At 41.6% G+C, this 20,291-nt stretch overlaps 1 protein-coding gene across 1 annotated transcript in view; it reads right to left on the reverse strand.

Moving 5' to 3' along the window:
- Positions 1–955: 955 nt before the first annotated feature.
- scin (scinderin) overlaps positions 956–20,291 on the reverse strand; it is a 44,630-nt gene continuing 25,294 nt past the window's right edge. Inside the window, exons 10-16 of the mRNA XM_082521167.1 lie at positions 15,468–15,558; positions 14,690–14,860; positions 14,435–14,612; positions 3,109–3,230; positions 2,025–2,102; positions 1,890–1,950; positions 956–1,657 (exon numbers count right to left, since the gene is read on the reverse strand). Of these exons, the coding sequence (XP_082377293.1) occupies positions 1,494–1,657; positions 1,890–1,950; positions 2,025–2,102; positions 3,109–3,230; positions 14,435–14,612; positions 14,690–14,860; positions 15,468–15,558 (865 nt within the window). The 3' untranslated portion in view covers positions 956–1,493. The remainder of the gene's footprint in view (positions 1,658–1,889; positions 1,951–2,024; positions 2,103–3,108; positions 3,231–14,434; positions 14,613–14,689; positions 14,861–15,467; positions 15,559–20,291) is intronic.

The following is a 20,291-nucleotide window of genomic DNA, read 5'->3' on the forward strand; positions in this document are numbered from 1 at the left end:
GGGTTTAAAAATACATTATAGACGGGATACACATGGACAGGTCGCTAGTCCGCCGCTGGGCTAGACGCAGGGAGGCAGACACATTCACACCTCTGGGCAATTACGAATTAACATAATCCTTCTAACCGCATGTCTTTGGATTGTGGGAGGAAGCGGGAGTATCCGGAGAGAAGTCACCGGGCCCCGGGTGAAAACATGGAAACTCCACACAGAAAGGACCCAGACAGGTGCAGTAGGACCTTCTTGCTGTGAAGCAGCAGTGCTAACCCCCACGTATACAATTTAAAAAACAAAGAAACAACTACATTGCTTATTTTAATTTTTATCATATTGTCTCCAGCCCATAAATGAGCAACTCTGCTCTGTGGATGAGGTTGAGATTCACGTGCTTTTGGATCAATATGAATGTCGTGGCCAAATATTGTTTATTACATATTTTTAATTATATTATTATAGGCATAGTTGGTGCTTGGAAATGTAAAATTCATCTGGGGGCATACAAACATCTACACCGGGCCTCGTGTTCACCCTCTGGTGGTGGAATTGTATCATTCAGACTGTGACTACTTGCATACATGGATGGAGAAACTAGAAGACTAAATACACTGAGTCTGCCACGCTTTTGTTTCAACTGTTGTAAGAAGTGGTAACAATTCACAGGAAATGAATGACTCTCATTCACACAGTAAATATAAAGCTACCCAGTACACATCTTGCAAGCACAGAGCAGCCAATACACATATTCAGAGCAATGCATTTGCATTTTTTAAAACTGCTGTTTTTGTAAGTTTAAGGGATTCAGAAGGACCGATACAAAAACAGATGGCAAAGAAAACTTTCCAGTGTCCTGGCAGATGATGATGCATCAGGAGGTGTAAACCATTATGTATCACTGCCTGCACCGTGGATGTGTCAAAACAGACCAAAGAAGAACAGAATGCAGGAACTTCCAACATTTGATTATCTACTTTTATTATATAGCTCTGAAGTTTACATGCTTTATTTCAGCTGCACAATATTGTCAAAATCAGGAACATCCTTCCAGAGAATAATGCCCTGGACTGCTGAACTAGAAGATGACACAGTAGCCTTCAGTTAATCCAATATGCTGCAATAAGAGTACTAACAGGGATGAGCAGAGCTAGTATCGCTTCATTTGAAACCCTCAGCTGGCCAAGACTTCATAAACACTCGTAACATTATGCACGCCATAAAAACCTTTAATTACTGATTACTATCAAAGCAAGCTGAGTTGTTTCAGCTGGTATGAGAAAGCAGCTTATCGCGCAGTGAATACAGGACTGTTCCCATTAAAGGATTTTAATACAGACTGCTTTGAATACAACAAGCCTCTAAAGTTTAGAGGCTTGTTGTATTCAAACTTTAGGGAAGAAATCTACCACTGACAGTACACATGTAGATATATATTTAAATTGTGCTGATTATAAAGATGATAATATTTCTGTGTTCTGGTGATTTATCATGTGAATGTTTTAAACATTCAGAGACTTCACGCTCCTGGTGATAGAGTCCCAGTAGGAAGGGTCCCAGGCCAGGAACCAGCCTGTGAAGTTGGGAGGTTCATGGCCTTGTTTCACCACCACCACAGGAGTCAGCTTGTCACGCCCCCCTGGGTCAGTCTCAATGTACTGTTTGGCTGCAGAGGAGACAGTGAGTCACAGACAGGACCCTCAAACAAAAGTTTGTTGTAGGATGAATTTTGTAGATAAAAATCTAAAAAACAATATAATTAAGGGTTCCCATTAGCTGTTAGCTATTGTATTTCAGAACAGGTTCAAATAGTCTCTTTATTATTCAAAGATCTTTGAATATTACTATAGTTTGTCTCATGCTACCTAATAACATTCTGACTAAAGTCAAAAGCTCACCAGATTTGAGAGATTCAGCTCTCTCCACCTCGTTTGCATCCTTTCCAATCCAGACAAACACCTACAACAGAAGAGTGCGTGTGAGGGGTTGTTCACTTTGTCCTAAGATGTCTGTCGTGTTCTACAGTTGAGTACCTGGTCCCAGACATCCAGCAGCATCACGTCATCTTCAGCTAAGTCATCCTGTGTGAAATCTCCTGGAACCTCTTCAATCTGCATACAATAACATTTAAACTCAGCTACATTTCAATGATCAGTGTTTAGCACAATGTGACAAAAGTTGAATGAGGATTAGAAGCTCAGAATGTAGGTTTTAATGACACGGGACTGTGTTATAGCACAACTGTCCCACCTGACCACATGGGGAATGTAACAGGTAACTGAAGTGCTGTGAATAACTGTAACCTGTGTTATAAAGGCTGCATTTATTATTTAGAGGAGTGTTTAATGATATCCGGGTCTTCCAGTTTGTTTAAATGCACTACACCAAATGTGCTGATTGTCTGACTGGAAAATATAACAGCACATAATTACTGGTGAAGCAGCTATACATGATGTGGGTCTTATGCTGTCAAGGGCCTATTTAACACAAGTGACTGACATCCAGAAGTGCTACCAGTGGCTGGGCAAAGCTGGACTGAAAGACAGCACAGAGGCGCTAATCATGACCCATAAATAGTTCAAATGTGAGCCTCCAACTACGATTGGATAGTAAGCAAAGAAAACTGTCCCTCCATCTTAGTTTGTTACATCTGTGGGAAACTGTGGCAAAAGTAATACAAACAAAACAAAAAAAATGTCATTAGTCTGATAAATAATATAAATTCAGGTTTTTGTTTTCTCATTTTTATGATGAGCGGTCTAATAAATTTGTTAAGCACATAATTTGGGGGCGACCGTGGTTCGGTTATATAAATGCAATACATTATTATTATTATTATTATTATTATTATTAATTATTATTATTAATTATTATTATTATTATTATTATTATTATTATTATTATTATTATTATTATTATTAATTATTATTATTATTATTTATTATTATTATTATTATTATTATTATTAATTATTATTATTATTATTATTATTATTAATTATTATTATTATTATTATCATAAACGAATACAATAAAAACAGAATAAATAATATGCTGGAAAGAAAAGTAACAAATAGATTCCTTCATGAGGGGAAAATGACACATGTTAAAAACTTACTGTGAACCTGCCAGTCTTGTTGGAACATCCAAAGAGTCGAGGAGGATGAGTCATAGACGGACTCTCCAGCCTCTCTGATGTCTGGTACTCCTTCTTCCCTCCTAATTCAGCCCAGAACTTAGCTGCAAGACAAAATACAAAGTGACATCTCAGAAGCTCATATAATCACATTCAAACATTCATATAGAGCAGACCTTCCCAAAGTGTGGGGCCTGCCCTCTGGGGTGGGGAGGGGTGGGGGCGCAGAGCCATTGCAGGGGGGGACGCGGTATGAAAAGGGGAGGAAAAAACAAAAAAACAAAACGCTTGGACACTGCTAGCATGGGGCGCCCACAGAAACGCAAAGCAGGAGATGAAGCATCGCTGAATATGTTTCCAAACCAACTTCATTCTAAGCCAAAGACTAGAAAATATGGTGAAGCAAATCTTCCCTCTGGCTTCACCTGCACAAGTGCCGAGGTAGGTCTCCCTGCAGGATTGGTTTTCCTTTAGTCGGGAGCAGCGCTGGGCTGCTGGCTGTTTAAATCACGGACAAACAGGATCCCACAGCTGTTTATGTTTTTGAACCCATTTTGCACAGAGAGGCATTTTTTGAAAAATGTGTTGATATCAATGTTGAATATTATTACACAGGAAAAAACAACTACATGTAAAATAATCACACCATGACGCCTCTGCCTTTGTAAATGGAGGGACAGTAACTGCGTGTAAAACCTGCAGACAGTCAGATTACAGTTTTTTCTGAATGCTTAAACCCTAACTGTGATTCCTGTAGCACAATCTCTAAAACTATTCAGACTTATAGCAAAACCACTCACTGAGTTTGCAAAACTAAAAGCACAAAAACTGCTTCGCATTCAGTTTGCAATTTTGTAACACACACTTTGCAAAACTGTAGGCACAATTCACTGCACAACACTCAATTACCAAATTTCCAACACACTCCTAGCAAAAGTATACACATGTATGGCTATCATTAACACTAATTTGCCAACTGTCTGGCACACTTTCACATGTGAAAACTTTTTTAGATAATTAGTTCACTTTGCAATCAGCCTAAGCACTATAATACAGGTAAGCTGTGTGTGCGGAGTACAATGGAGGGAGCAGAAAGAGTGAGAAGTAGAGGAGGCCGAGGAAGAGGACGTGGAGGGGAAGAAGTAGGATGAAGAGGACGACAAGGACAAGGAGGAGCAAGAGGAAGACGAGGAGGGGGGAGAGGAAGATGAGGAGGGGGGAGAGGAAGGGTAGGAAGAGTAAGAAATAGAATTGCTGATGACATCAGAGCTACAATAGTGGACCATGTAATCAACCGTGGAATGACCCTGAGGGTAGCTGGCCAACGGGTCCAGCCTAACTCGAGCCGCTACACTGTAGCAAGTACCATAAGGACATCTTGAAATGAGAATCGGTGAGTACAGTCACTTCGCACAAAGATTTGTAGCACTGCCATATGCCAATGAGAAACACACCAATACCATTGATGTAAAAATACTGAAATTGTTACTTTACAGAATTGCTAGATGACCAGATGCTGGGGCAGAGGAAGCATGTTCACTGCAGACCAAGTAACCCATATAGTCATTATGGCGATTGCAAATAATCCTATACTTGGTAATACACACTTGTGTTTGTTTTGATGTGTTTGAATAAACACCAGTACTTGAAGTTTGGATCCCTCTATGCTTATGGATCTATGACAGAAGTATGAGCTCAAACTGACATAGCCTACCTTGTGCACAGAGAAAGCAAAAGCCAGATGTGTTTTGTATTCATACCATCAGTGTGCAGTTGGCGCATTGTGTGCTTAGTAGATGATGGCTTGTGTGTACTGTTTGATACGGAAACACCATTTTTACGAAGGTGTGAAGAGTTAATCTAGCTGTGTTTGCTTTTGCAAGAGAACTACAATGTTTTGATGATTGGGTGACAGGTTTTCTTATTTGTGTGAAGAGTTTTGCAAAATTAGCCAATAGTTACAAAAAATGTGCTTAAGCAATCAGAAAAAACTGTAACAGTATTTTGTCTCTATCTCCATTCTGCAATTCATCTCATGTAAACAATAACGTGGCCACAGCGTGACGTGAAAAAGACTCATACCTTTGACGTTGTGTGACGAACTCTGTATTCCTCGTCCACACGTAAACGCAAAAAAGGAGTTTTAAAAATCTCAGTTTTCGGTGATTTGAAACGTCGTTTACGTGGACGAAACAGCTGCGTTTTCAAAAATACCCGTGTAGGTGCGGACGTAGCGTAAAAGAGTTAGTAGTTTATTTTATTACAACCTTTAATTTATTGCAGTTTACTTGTATTTGTTTAATTGTTTACTAAATGTTTGAGGTGTGAAATAAACCGCAATGGAGCAAAATATGGGCGTGTGTGGTTGTGCGTGTGCGTGCGCAGGCGCGCAGAGGGGGGAGGGGGGGTGCGAGCATTTTTCTTGTAAAACAAAGGGGGGCCCAGCAAAAAAAGTTTGGGAACCACTGATATAGGGGGTGCTTGGCTGGCTGTAGCTCAGAAGGGAGGTCCAAAAGTTACCACACTAATCACAACTTTTCCAAAATTAAAAATGTATAATGTACTTTTTTCTATGTGAGTGCCTTCTATCTAACATTCACACACATATTCATACTTCGCTGGATGCATCAGAGAGCAACTTGGGGTTAGTATCTTTTTTTAAGGGTGTTAAGCCGAGTCTCCCATTCAGTGATCCTGGCCTCCAGAGCTGCAAACAGGCTACAGTTATTACAAGTATCGTTATTACTAAATGAGCCCAAAGAGTAACTGTAGACTAGAAAAATTTGCATTTCCTGCGAAAATGCAGTGTGGATGCTTTAAAGCTGAAGCTGTATGCAAAAAGTAGCTGAAAAAGCTGAAAAGTTGCAGAAATTGTAAAAACTTTGCAGAAGCAAAGGAACTTTGCTAAAATGGAATAACTTAGCAGAACTGCAATATCTTAGAGGAAACATAATACTTGGCAGAAATACAATAGCAGAGCAGAACTTAGCAGAAATATTGTAACTTACCAGAAACATGATAACTTCTCAAAAATACAAGAATTTAGGAGAAATAGTATAAGATAACAGAAAGAATATATTTAGCCAAAAATACTTAAGCATTACAGAAACACTATGATTTAGAAAAATAGTACAACATAGCAGAAATATTGTGATTTACCAGAGACACTGTGATGAACTATGAATATTGTAATTTTGAATTAATACTATGCTTTAGCACAAATACTATCATTTGACAGAAATACTATGTTTCAGCACAAATATTATAAAAACCAGAAATACTATAATTTAGCAGAAATACTATATTAAGCACAAATCCTATTAAAAGCAGAAATAGTATGATTTAGCACAATAGTAATAAGTTAAACAGAAAAATTGGAAAAGCAAAATGGACAGCTGAAAAAATGCTGAACATGCTGAGGGTCCCTAAAATATACTTGTTAAATGAAAAAAATTGGCAAAAAAAAAAATATAACAGCCACACAATCACAAATATGGACACATATGGAAACACACATGCACAGAGAGAGACACACACAAGATCCAATTCAGTCAACCAGTCTAAATATATTGAATTTGAATCTTACAATGAGATCATCCCATAAAAAGGCTTCCTCTCTCTCTCTCTCTCTCTCTCTCTCTCTCACACACACACACACACACACACACACACACACACACACACACACACACACACACACACACACACACAGAGAAGTAAGTTTCTAGCTCAGTCAAGCAGCCATGGAGCTGCTGAATTTGAATCTACCAATCAGAGAGCCTGTGCACTTTTTCCCGCCAAAACAGGTGCACGCAGCACAGAGAGACACAGGATTTTTGCAGTCTATTTCTCATAATGACGACTCCCCTCAAACAAATGACCATAATTTCCTAACCGTAGGGGCTAGAACGGTCATTCTTACACCGTTTTGTTCAGAAGACATGGGGGAATCTTAAAGTGTTGACAATTTATCATTAAAATATGAATTATTAAAGATAATTGACTTCTAATGCACCATAACTGAGTAGAGCAAAGCAAAAACTGCCTTGACTTGCCCTCAAACAACGCTTTCTAACTCTAAATCTATTTGGAGTATCAATATCATTCTTTCACTGTAAGAGACAGCAGGCTTTGGTGAACAATCATGGAAATTTTCAGGTCTCTGTGGAAATCCATTAAAAAGATATGACGAGAGAAAAAAGTGGTTCATTTCCAGAGTTTGAAATCTGAAGAAATCTGAGCGAAGGACGAATTTCCTACCCTCAAACAAGTCTAACTCATTTCAGAACGGTAATAGGTGAGAAAATAATTCTTGAATTGTGAGCGTCAGGAGTGTCTGAAGATATACTGGGACAAGCCTTATGTCTTAACTTTGCTTCGTTAAGGAGATATGACGATTCGAATATGCCTCTCATTACAGAAATCAAGCGGTGATTTTGAACAAGCTCTCCATTGACTTTCTATGGAGAGTTTTGTGACTTTGTGTTGGTCTGAGGAGATTTGCCAAAATTCTATAAATCCCACAACAATGATAGTGACATTTTCGGAAACCCAGCAAAAATACCTACATTTTGATATATAATTTGTGGAAGTTGAGTGAAGATTGAGCAAGTAGCAAGAAGTTGTTCGGACATGAAGAGAAGACTGCAAAACCTTCAGTGGCAGACTGGAAGCCAAGTGCATAGCAACCATAACAACGCATGTATTTTGTGAAAAATCACAATTTTGCAACTGAAAACTTTAAGAGGCATAAAGGTAAAACGGTAAAAGATTTGAAAAAGCTGAATCTTACCTGAATAGCCCAATAATTTGAGAACATTTTAAAGTTTGAATGGTTGTTCTACGTGAAAATATGAGGAAGTAGTTAAGTTTCAGAAACAAGCAAATTTTAGCAGAATTGCAGAAGTTTCCCATTCATTTCAATGGGACAAATTAAGCTTAATATTTTAAAAAGTATAATAGTGAAAAATACCAAAAGACATAGCAGGAATTAGCAGAAATAGCAGAATATTTTAAAATTTGAACGGTGAAAATCGGCTGAAAATTGTGGAAGTAGTTAAGTGCCAAAAAGTGTACGGAAGTCCCAAGAGGAACTCAATATTGTGGATGCTTAAAGCATCCACACAATAAAGAGAAACAGGAACTCTATAGTGTGGATGCTTAAAGCATCCACACAATAAAGGATAAAGAATAAAGAGAAACAGGATCTCAATAGTGTGGATGCCTCCGGCATCCACACAATAAAGTATAAAGAATAAAGAGAAACAGGAACTCAATAGTGTGGATGCTTAAAGCATCCACACAATAACTGTCATTAGGCACTTACAGAAACATCGGCAACAACGAAACCCTACGTAAGTCACAAAAACAGGTAAATCTCGCTGCTTTCGGAGGCACGAAGATTAAGTCCACAGGCACAGTTACTCTCAAGTGCAAGCTAGCTGGACAGTTACCTACAATTCCAAGTTGTAAAACACGATGTGCAATCCATCATCGGATTAAAGGACAGCGTGCGAATGAAACTGGTTAGTTTCAGCAAGGAAGTCTACCATGTTGACACAGATCAGGATGAGACACCTGCACAGAAAGTTTTTTACGAATACACAGACCTGTTCAAAGATGAAGTCGGTGGCTTACCTGTAACCTACTCAATGAAACTCACTCCAAACGTGCCACCTGTCGTCAACCCTCCAAGACGCGTTCCTGTTCCCATGCAGTAAAGGTTAAAGAGGAACTCCAAAGAATGCAGGCCGTGGGAGTAACTGAACCAGTGGAGGAACCCACAGAATGGGTATCCAACATGGTCGCAACACACAAAAAGAATACCGATGATGTTCATATGTGCATTGATCCAAGGGATCTGAACAAGGCACTAATGCAACCTCACCATCCCATCCGAACTGTGGAGGAAGTAGCTGCTCAGATGTCTGGAGCAACCATCTTCTCAGTTCTGGATGCAAAGAGCTCCTTCTGGCAAATCAAACTAGATCCTGCCTCATCTCTTCTCACTACATTTGCAACACCTTTTGGCAGATTCACATTCTTGAGAATGCCCTTTGGTATCAACACCGCCTCTCACACGAGTGTCCTCAGGCAGCCTCTGAATGCTAGACACTCGGAGACCTGTGTCTCTGAGTGGGAGACCAGAGATCACATTAACATGTGTATTAACAAACATGCCACGTTGGCCCAGTTTATTTTTCTTATCATTTTCTGTTGTTCAGTTCATTTGCTGTCATGGATAAAAAGTCTTTTTTCAGTCCATTAACACCAAAGCAGGTGGTGAGATTACAAACACAGAGAGGACATGACAAGATTGGAGTTGTAAGTAAGGTATGTGCTGAACCTCGCTCTTATGTCGTTGAGTCGGATGGAAAGGAAGACAGGCGCAACAGACAACATCTTCTGCCTGTGAGCGAGCCTCAACCGGAAAAGCTCGGATGAAACTGAACCCGATAAAGCACAACCCAACAAACATGAAACGATTCAAGTTCAACTCGCCCCACCACAACTTGGCACAAAATAGTCTGAACAAGTGATCAAGGACAGAAAAACGCAGGGTAAAATGAACACACCTAAAAAATGCCAAGTATGCTCTGATGACAACATACCGAACCAGATCTGGTAGAGTGTCTAAACCAAATAGTAAATACCTGGATTAAAAGCACACTGATGCTGTATTTCCTGTTTTGAAATGTGTTTTCTCTCATGTTATGTTGTTGCATATTTGTTGCATTTAAGACAATGATTAATGATTAATCATCCATGATTAAGACTGATTATTATAAGCAAACCTACAGTAACTAAACATCTGACACACTGAGCAGGAAAGTGCAGAAGGGACAGGTGAAGAGGCCGTGCTGCTAGAGAGCTAAGCTAAGCTAGGTGAATCCCTAAAGACGCAGTGAGTGAATACTGTGAATATAATTAGCGGGCGAATCAACAGAGAGTGTGCTTTGGAGAAAGCATGTGAAGATTACACTATGAAATTGGATGTTATCTATATTTTATCAGTTTTTTTTAAAATTCATTGTACATAGATAATCTACAAAAAACACCACTGTGCACTGTAACAGGAAGTTACAGTGCACAGTGAGAGCCAACACCAAGTGAGCAATGTGAAACATCATGTTGCTCAATATTTTGGAAACTGATTGGCCAGGTTTTAATGACTTGTGCTCACGACAGATGATGTGAGTCCTCGCCTGATGTTGACTCTGGGGAGGACGAGCTGGTGAAACGAGGGCTACTGGTAGATATCCTTGTCTCCAGAGTCTAAGGAAAACACGTCTTTTGACTTCATATGGGTTGTACCAATTTGTCACAGTTCCATCTGACTTGCTATAGGAACCCCCGGCACACTTCAGCGTCTCATGGACCAGGTGCTGCAGGCCCATGCTGTATGTAGCGTCAGCAGTGACTCTTTGGCGGTGCATTTGGCCACAGTGCTGGAGTCAATGAAACAGGTGGGGCTCGCAGCCAGTCTTAAGAAATGTGCGGCTGGATGGAGGGAGTTACAGTGTTTGGGGAGGCATCCCAAGACCAAAAAACAGCTAGTAAGGTAGTAAGGTTCCTGGGACTTGCTGGTTATTACTGCTGGTTCATGCCAGTCTTTGCAGAGCTGACCGACTCTTGACCAACTTCACCTGAAAGTGTGCCCCAGATCTGGTCCCCTGCAAGACACCTCTAACTTTACCCTCACCTTCATCCTAAAGCTTCGTGCTGAGGGCCGTTTTCTCCCAGCAGGTAAGACGGCTCCCCAGCCTAAGTGGGAGAGGGAGTGTATGTGGCAGTGGGGTGTGGTTTGTGGCTCAGCTGCAAGGGAGGAGTAGTCCAGTGAGTTCACAGGCAGGTGTGAGCAAGGAATGCGTTCATCTATTTAGTACGCTTGGACCAGAGCTGCAGGACTGAGCTAGTTGACTAAAGGAGTGTCTGTGGTGTTTTGAGTACACTGAGTACAAATCCCAGAATCAGAGAAACCCATTGTTACTGCCCATAATGTGTCCGGGTGGCTGTTTTTTGTTCCGCCTGTCTGTGTCTTTAAGAGTCTCTGCAGGTCCCTGATTGGAGAAGCTGACGGCTGCTGATTGGTCCCCTTATCATGGTAAATGGTAAATGGACTGATTCTTATATAGTGCTTTTCTATTCTCCCGGAGTTCTCAGAGCACTCTATACAACATGCCACATTCACACCCACTCATACAAGCACTTCTAAACACAAGTGCAAACTAATCTACACTCACACGCATTCACACTGAACGCATCGGAGGGCAACTTGGGGTTAGCATCTTGCCTAAGGATATTTGACACGTAGACTGGGGAAGCCAAGGATCGAACCACCGACCTTCCAATCAGTAGCTGATCTGCTCTACCACTTGAGCCACAGCCAGTCGTCCCGGGACAGCAACTGACAGCAGCGTCAGAGCCATCCTTGGCCTCCAGACCCTGTGTTACTCGTGTGTGTGTTCCTGAGGATTGCTGAGCTTCTGTATATAGTGTGTAGTTTAGAGTCACGTGTAAATAGTCACTGAAGCTGAAGGGTGAGCTGCCTTCTTATTTTCTGTCTCATTTTCTCCTGTTTATTCAGGTCGGGGTAGCATTTGTCTTTGGTTTGCTCTTTTTATCACGTAGGGTTTAGGTAGCACCTCCTTGACTGGTTTTGTTTGTTATTTTGGCCTTTGTTCACCCCGGAGTCACGCTGCAGTTTAGCCACAGTAAACCAGTTTCACATCTGAATCGGCTGTGGTATGGTTTTGGGGACCAGGGCGGGGTCACTCTTCTTTTAACATATGCTACGTTCCTGTACCCCTAGACAGTGGCGTAACGCCCATAAAACCATTTTATTCAACACTGGTTGTGTGATGTGGTTCTGTGTAGGATTTTGTATTGAATGAGTTTAAAATGTTTTTGGTTTTTTTGTCATTGAGAATTTGTCCAAAAATCAGGTTTCAAAGATAGTGGAAGGTCTTTGTCCCATTCGGGGATGAGTACAGATATTGAGTTTGTGACTGAAAGTAGTGAATATAATTTTGAGAGAATAGTACATTTTTCTTGTCTTGTCCAAATCTTTGAAACAAATTCGTATCTGACATGAGTTTATTATCTTAAAAGAGGTGTGTGATTCCTTCTTGCGCCCATGCTGTAAAGTAAAGAATTGCTCTGTTGACCTGAAAGTCTGAGTGGTGCCACTTTGGAGAAAACCTGCTGGATTCTATTTGGGAGTTTGTGATTTCAAGGGTTGTTCATCAACTGGTGAGGTGGAGAAGATGAATGGGTTTTTTAAGCAGCAGTGGCATTTAATTAAAGCTGTAATCAAGGGACGTTCTGAAAGTTTATCGTTACCGTCTGCTTGTTCTAATTCTATCCAAGAGTTTTGTGCTACCTTTGGGTAAATCCAACTGATAAGATGCTGTATCTACATATGCTTTTTAATAATATTTTTGATTCCAATGAGCTCTATTCAGTCATGGTTGATTTCACTGGGAAACAGTTCATTCATGATGCTCTTTTTCATTCATGGTCCTTGCTTTTAACCAGTTCTTTTTGCTGGAAATGTTCAAATGTAGCGATGACGGGACGTGAGACCGTGAGACAGTGTAAGCAGTAGAATGACATGTTGTTAACAGTTTTCAGGATAATCTGGTGCATTTTGGGGATTCCTGAGAAAATCAAGGTGTCTCAGTCTCAGTGCTCTTGTTTGTATGCGGAGGACAGTTTTCTTCTCAGTTTACAGATTTGCCCTCTGAGCTATTATTGCTGACACAGATAATCTGAGCTTCCAGTTGCCCTTTGGGAGTTTTTAAAAACATGCAAATAGAAGATTAACTAGTTTAACTTTGGGAAACGCTGGATGACACCCTATCTTGTGGAGCCACGGCACATATTTCACATTAGAAAAATCACACGACACACCACCAGACAAAAATGTCACAAAAAGCATATTGATCCTTTTTCCCTGCGCACCAGGTATAGTGGAATTAACTCAGTTTGTCCCCAGTATAACTTTTTTGCTTTCTTCTGACCCCTACTCATACTGGGCCTTCATCTGGGTCAGAGTTTTCTCCAGGACCAGGTCAGACTGACTACCTTTTCTCTTCAAATATTTATCCATTGCTGTTAAACACTGTTCTCTCACTCACAGCATGATTATTATGAAATTCCTTCTTCTTCTTCTGTTTTACTGGCAGTTGGCAACCCATTTAATTAGAGCAGGTAGATGCACTGCCCTCTAGTGGAAGAGAATGTAATTGTTCTGCCCGTTACTCATGCTGATTACTTGGAGTACTAATCAGGTGGAGCTAGATAATCTTACACAGCACACCTATGTGCTGCATCACAGTGCTCTGATCTAACAGCCCCGTGCTGCAATTTGGATTTCTCTGGCACTGAGAATCTCACATTCTCACAGTGTATTGTGTGATCTCAGCCTAAGAACAATCAAATAGCCGTTTTCAAGTTATAAGGCTTTGTTGTTAATTTTCAATCAATAAATCATGAAGTTAACCTTGAAGAGCTTGGTGGATGTAAGCCAGATTTAATGAATTGTTAACATTACCCCAATCTTCTACCACTCTAAACATTTTGAGCGATCATGTTTGTAGACAGAATGCCATGCACGCACGAACACACACAAACACTTCCAAATACAGTGGGGGTGGTACCCACAGCTGATGACCTGATCATACTTACCAACAGCTGATGAACAAACTACGACTACTGTGAGATGGTAAACCAAACCAATAAGTTGGACACTAACTGGAAGGTTGGTTGTAAAAACATGACCTCCTGGGCAGAGGTGAAAAGTCCAAGTCCTCATGTTGCAAACTGAGACATGAGCGCTGGTAAAAATCTTCACTTTCTATCATATTTGTATTTGGTTTCTTTTGAATGGAGATTTTCCTTTTTGCAACAAGTGTTCAAAATAAAACTTTATGTCTGTCATGGTCCCTGTGTGTGCCCGGCCAGCCCTGCAAGACTACATGTGTTTTTGTTTTAGTTTAAATCTCTGTTCCCCTCCCTCCTGCATCACTCGGGCTCCTGCCTTTGACATACTCACCTGCCGCTAATCACTCACCTGTTGCTCATCACTGTTTCTGGACACTACTAAAGGCAGCAGCTCAGAGCCTCTCGTGGCTGGAATATTGAACACGTTAGTGAGAAACCCGGCTTATAGATTCGACCCGCTGCTGCTAGCCTGACAACGTCTATACTGTGTGAAAACATGCAGACCTATGGGAGCTTGTGTCTGCGTGTGCGTATCATATGGATACACACATTTGGTATATGTATGCCAAGTGTTGATCATGACCTGGTTCTTGTCCTTCAGTGATGCGTTTGCAGCTGCAGTTCAGCTCTTTGCTCATGTACTCAGCTCCCTTTTCCTCTTCCTCACTGGCCCCTTTGCCTATCCACAGAAAGCCCTGCCCATCAGGGGTCCTCAGAAAGAAGGCATCATTAGAGTTTAGGCTGGCGGCACTGGCATCAACCTAAAACAGACAAGAAGTTCAGCATCTTTGCATAAACACATCATTACTTTACTAACGACAATCAGGAAATGGTTTACCTCAGCAATCCTGGTGATGGTGCCCAGGTTCCGTCTGACTTGGAAGAGTCGCGTAGGAGGTGGAGGAGGATGATCGCCCAGGCGGGATGTGCCGCTCTTATACACAATGAGGGGTTTAGATTTAAAAAGACTGAGCAGATGTGGGGGTTCTTTACCCTGAGGCACTCTGACCTGAAACCATATGAAGCAAACTGGTTTTTAACATACCAGTTAAAGAAAGTTGAAGACAATTATTTTTCACAGGACAATTTAAAGTGTTTCTGGTCGACTCGCCCGTTTTCTGTCTGTGTGTGTGTGCATGTGTAGGTCTGCTTATGTGCTTCAGGGGCGGAGCTTGCCTGGCTTCCTGCTCCTTTGGTATCACATCTGTGATCCATTGCTGATTATGGACCTGATTCCATTATGAATGATCTACACTCTAGTGTCAAAAGTATTTGCTCGTCTGCCATCACACGAATATCAAATTGAGTGATTTCTTAATCCAGAGGGTTTAATATGACCCAGCCAACAGTCTGGGAAGGCTTTCAACAAGCTTTCCACAAATGTGCATAAAAGAAGGGCCATTACGTTAGCTCCTGTCTGTATTGGGTTAGGGTCAGGTACATGGTATACACTCTTAGCATGTTTCAATGAATCACTGCACCAACTTCCTATTTTCTAGCAAAATATAAAGAAATGAGGAGTGGCTCAAGATTTTGCACAGTACTGTGCATTTAGAATAATTAACAAAGCAATCAGTACAAGTGCTTCTCATATTTATTTGACACTGGTGTTGTACCTGAACCGCATTCCCTCCCAGTGAACGATCCAGCTCTACGGTCAGGAACGCTGAGGCAGTTAGCTCATCCACAGAGCAGCTGGCTCCCTGCCTGCAGGAGACAGTAATAGTAATCAATATTCAGTTAGTCAAGTTACAGTAAATCTAGAAAGTGAACCAATCTATATTCTTAAAATAAAAATGCATAAAATAACTTTGTCACCAGCTCATTGTTATGGATTTCCAGTGGGAACCTTTTTACTTTGGTTCACTCAGTCCATTCTCCCACTTTGATTTAGTAAAATGTGAAAAAATTGAAAATAATCAGAAAAAACTACCAAACAAATAGACAAACATTCATGTTCATGTAGCTGTGATTCACTGTGATTCACTGTATTAGGAGTCTTAGCTGTCCATAGGGTGTTCTGTGATGGGAGCTTCCTCAGCTCTATGAGAAAAACTTTCAATTACCCTCATTTTGTAATAAAGATTCTGTATTATGGATGATGCATTATCATCCACACTTAGGACTAGTCATTTGAATTTAAAATTTGAGCCCTGTTTAATCCAGAATTGAATTCAAAATCCTGCTCCTCACATACAAGGTCTTAAATAATTGTCATGGTTAGCAGGGCAAACCGTGTGGAATTATTAAAGGACCCAAGATGCAGGCACTACTGATGTTAAGGAGCTTTATTTATGGTGAGTGAACATACAACAAAGACGAGGGTGGCGAAAGCAGAACTGAGAAAACCTAAACTGGGAAAACAAGCAAAAACCAAACATGAAACGGAGAAACAGGGAGATGCAGAAAGACACCGGGAGCTAACGAGACAGGAGGCAAGTAAAACTGAACACGCTCACATCAGACACGAACCTTCAAAGTAAAACAGGAAACTCAAAACACACACGAAGACAGAGACTCAGAGACGCGGGCTCTACACAGAGACCTGACTACACTAGAGGGGATACACAGGCAGGGCTGACACAGATCAGAGGGAGCACAGAATTAACACCAAACCAAATAACAAAGCCTAAAAACTAGAACTCAGGAAGTTCTACAAAACTAGGGAGCTAGAAATACTAGGACAGAAACCAAAACACAAACAGTCATAATTCATAATAAAATCAAAAGTAAAAGTACAAAAACCAAAAATAACTGAGTCACCGACCTGTGACAATAATCAGGCCCCATCTTATCTTAATGTATTAATTAATCAACAATATTCAACATATGGACACCACGGCGCCAGCTGCTCAGGCCCAAGGCTGGAGCCCACCAAAACAACTCCTTGATAACGACTGTGACTATTCTTCCCATCCCATGCAAGGCCACCTGGGTTGGCTGGCAGACTGTTTACTTAGCCTGATGGGGCGAAGGACACTGTCTCAGCTGAACTCTGGACACGCACACACACACACTTACACTGATAAGCACGCACTCATCCCCCTCCCTTTCCAAACGCCTTCGATGCTTGTTTCCTGCGGGGGAAGACAGACGGCGGGTCTGCGCGCCGCGCTGGAATGGTATAGGACGTATAGGACGTATAGGACGACTGCTGTGGTCCTTCGGATTACCCCCCATCCCCCTATCCACCCCTGTGGCTAGTCACGTGCTCTAATGTTGTGATGTGGACATTAATGTGCTCTCTGTGCAGAGGAGTTTTTTTTGTTTCCTGTTCTCATGCTGTCCTCCCATAGGTGCCCAGCGTGAGAAGAGGTCTCTTTTTTTCCTCTTGTACTTTTTCCCATTGTTGTGTAATTTTTCAGTGTTTTCTCTGCAACGCTGACGATCTCCGACTGTATTCCCATGTGATGTCTTTGTTGTGTGTGTAAGTCGGGGGGTCCTATTCCTCTGCGGGTCAACCTGCATATGGCCAATAAAGCATTCATTCAATTCAATTCAATTCAATTCAATTCAATGACCTTGTAGTACCATATCACCCTATTAGAGCACTTCGCTCTCGCTCTGCAGGCCTACTTGTTGTTCCTAGAGTATTTAAAAGTAGAATGGGAGGCAGAGCCTTCAGTTTTCAGGCCCCTCTTCTGTGGAACCAGCTTCCAGTTTGGATTCAGGAGACAGACACTATCTCTACTTTCAAGATTAGGCTTCAAACTTTCCTTTTTGCTAAAGCATATAGTTAGGGCTGGACCAGGTGACCCTGAATCCTCCCTTAGTTATGCTGCAATAGACATAGGCTGCCGGGGGATTCCCATCATGCACTGGCTGTTTCTTCTTCTCTGACGTCTTATCATTCACTGTTTGTGTTTATACACTACTTTGCATTTGATCATTAGTTATTATTAATCTCTGTCTCTCTTCCACAGCATGTTTCTTGTCCTCTCTTCTTCCCCTCACCTCCAACCAATCACAGCAGATGGCCCCGCCCCTCCCTGAGCCTGGTTCTGCTGGAGGTTTCTTCCTGTTAAAAGGGAGTTTTTCCTTCCCACTGTCGCCAAAGTGCTTGCTCATAGGGGGTCATATGATTGTTGGGTTTTTCTCTGTATGTATTATTGTAGGGTCTACCTTTCAGTATAAAGCACCAGAAGGTGACTGTTGTTGGGTTTTGGCACTGTATAAATAAAATTGAATTGAATACTAGGTTTTTGTAATTTTTTAAAAGTCTACTAACAATATTTACATAGATACCACTCTCCTTTTTAAGAAAAACAATAACAAAAACCTGTATTCTGATTAAAAAGACAGAAATCACATAGAGAATCTCATATTTCAAAATGTTACTGATGTAGCACTTGGTAAAGTGTAAAGCTAAAATATGTCCAAAACATTGCATAAATCTGTTGGTATTTGTGTTATTCAACTATATGTTTGGATTTTTGGCTGCTACATGTTTTTCCACCAGTAGGGGGCAGTCACGAAAAAAGAAAAACTATGTTCGAAAAAGGAAAAGAAGAAGAGTGTATTTTTGGGCTCTGTATGTGAAAGCCACGGTTCTGAAGTACCCAAATAAACTCGGTTCTGCTGTTTACACCAAGTTGTCCTGGAGTGGTGTAACATTTTGGAGGTTCCACCGAGATAGTTTTTGGGACTACTTCACACAGAGGAACACAGTAAAGGAGCGTGACAGAGCAAAGGAGCTAATGCTAGCGGATTGCGACAGTCTAGCTAATGCCACGGAAACTGTTTTCTCCGGTCGGATACACTGAGAGAGTTTTACTCGTCTTAGTTATCTTTCAAGCATGTCTGTGAACCGTGAAGATTTTTTGTTGGAATTGGAGCAGAAGTTATGTGGACTTTCTTTGGAAGAACTGCTCAGAGTATGTGAACTATGTAATATTACAGAAAAGGGCAGCAAAGAAATACAAAGCAAATCTCGCAGAGCTCTCGTTAAGCTTATTAGCCAGTTTTGTGAACGAGAAGAGCTTTTACAGCGAGAGGATGAAGGCATGTCGGTGCTTCTGGAGCTAAATTATGTGCTGGTTTTGCTGGTGGAGGCGCGGTCAGCGGCTGTCGGCGCAGGAGCGGTGGTCCGGTCTTCATCTTCAGACAGAGCGGAGATGATGGTGGAGGCTGTGCACGAGGAGCAACTGGCAGCGGCGCGGGCACCTCCGGAGCAGCGGACAGGGCCGATGACATCGCTAGAGCATCAGGCGGCTCAAGGGACATCAGCGGAGCAGCAGGTGGCCATGAGGACGTCGCTGGACGGCGAAACACAGCGCAAGGGGAGAGACTGTATTGGCAACAGCTGCTGTAATGTTTCATCAGGTGGATTCAGAAAAGACTTCAGGATAAGTGGACATGTGGGTGAGTCTACAGCTAAAGACACGCTGAGTTTCAGTAGCTTAGAGCACCAGATGGAAAGCGGCTTAAAAACGGGCTACTCTGAAGCTGAGATTGTGGAGGCTGTCATACGTGCCATCAGTCCTGGGTTAAAACTAAGGAGCTATTTGGAAGGGAAAGAAGATCTCACATTGACCAGCTTGAGACAAGTTCTAAAAGCCCATTATGCAGAAACGGATGCAACAGTACTGTACCAGCAATTAACCAAAGCTACACAGGGGGCAAATGAAACACCACTTGAGTTCCTGATTAGAGTGCTGGATTTGCGTCAAAAAATCCTTTTCGCATCTGAGCGCACCCAGTCTAGCCTAAAGTATAACAAAGAACTTGTTCAAAGTCAATGTTTTCAGTCCATTAGAACGGGTCTTCTAAATGACAATGTCAGAGCAGAAATGAGAGCATATTTGCAGGATGAAAACTGTAGCGATGAACTCTTATTAATGAAAATGCAAACAGCCCAGTACAATGAAAGCGAGAGAGCGTTAAAGGCAAAAGCCCACAGGTCATTTAGAACAGGACTAAATGTAGTTGAGCAGAATGTAGCGCTTACTGATCCCCGCACAAGCCAGCCTGATACAAAACTGGCTAAAACCCTCCAAGATAACTCCTTATTTGCAAAAATTGAGGAAAGTAACTCAGCAATTAGGGAACTCACAGGACAGGTAGCTTCACTAGTGCAAACTGTCCAACGAGATAGAAGTGGTGATGGTGGTAGACAAGTCAGGGCGTACAGAAAGGCAGCTCAGAGACCAAAAAGGCGATGCTCTGCATGTCAACAAGAAAACAGGGACTGTGACCATTGTTTCAAATGTGGCAGTGACTCTCACTGGGCAAAGGGATGTAAAGTAAGGGGAGCTCAGAAGCAGGAAAACTGGGCGGGGCTGTGACTGCGGGACAAGCCACAGCTTTACCACCAATGTCCCAATGTGATAACATTCCCAAGGCCCAAAGCTTATCCCTAGCATCACCAACCGACTCAGGAAATCCTAAAATTAGGAACCAACCCCCAAACGTGTTAAATTTAAGTACCAAAAAAAGAAAAG

Source organism: Aulonocara stuartgranti (assembly GCF_965226115.1).
Source record: "Aulonocara stuartgranti genome assembly, chromosome: 22".
In the NCBI taxonomy this organism is placed as follows: domain Eukaryota; kingdom Metazoa; phylum Chordata; class Actinopteri; order Cichliformes; family Cichlidae; genus Aulonocara; species Aulonocara stuartgranti.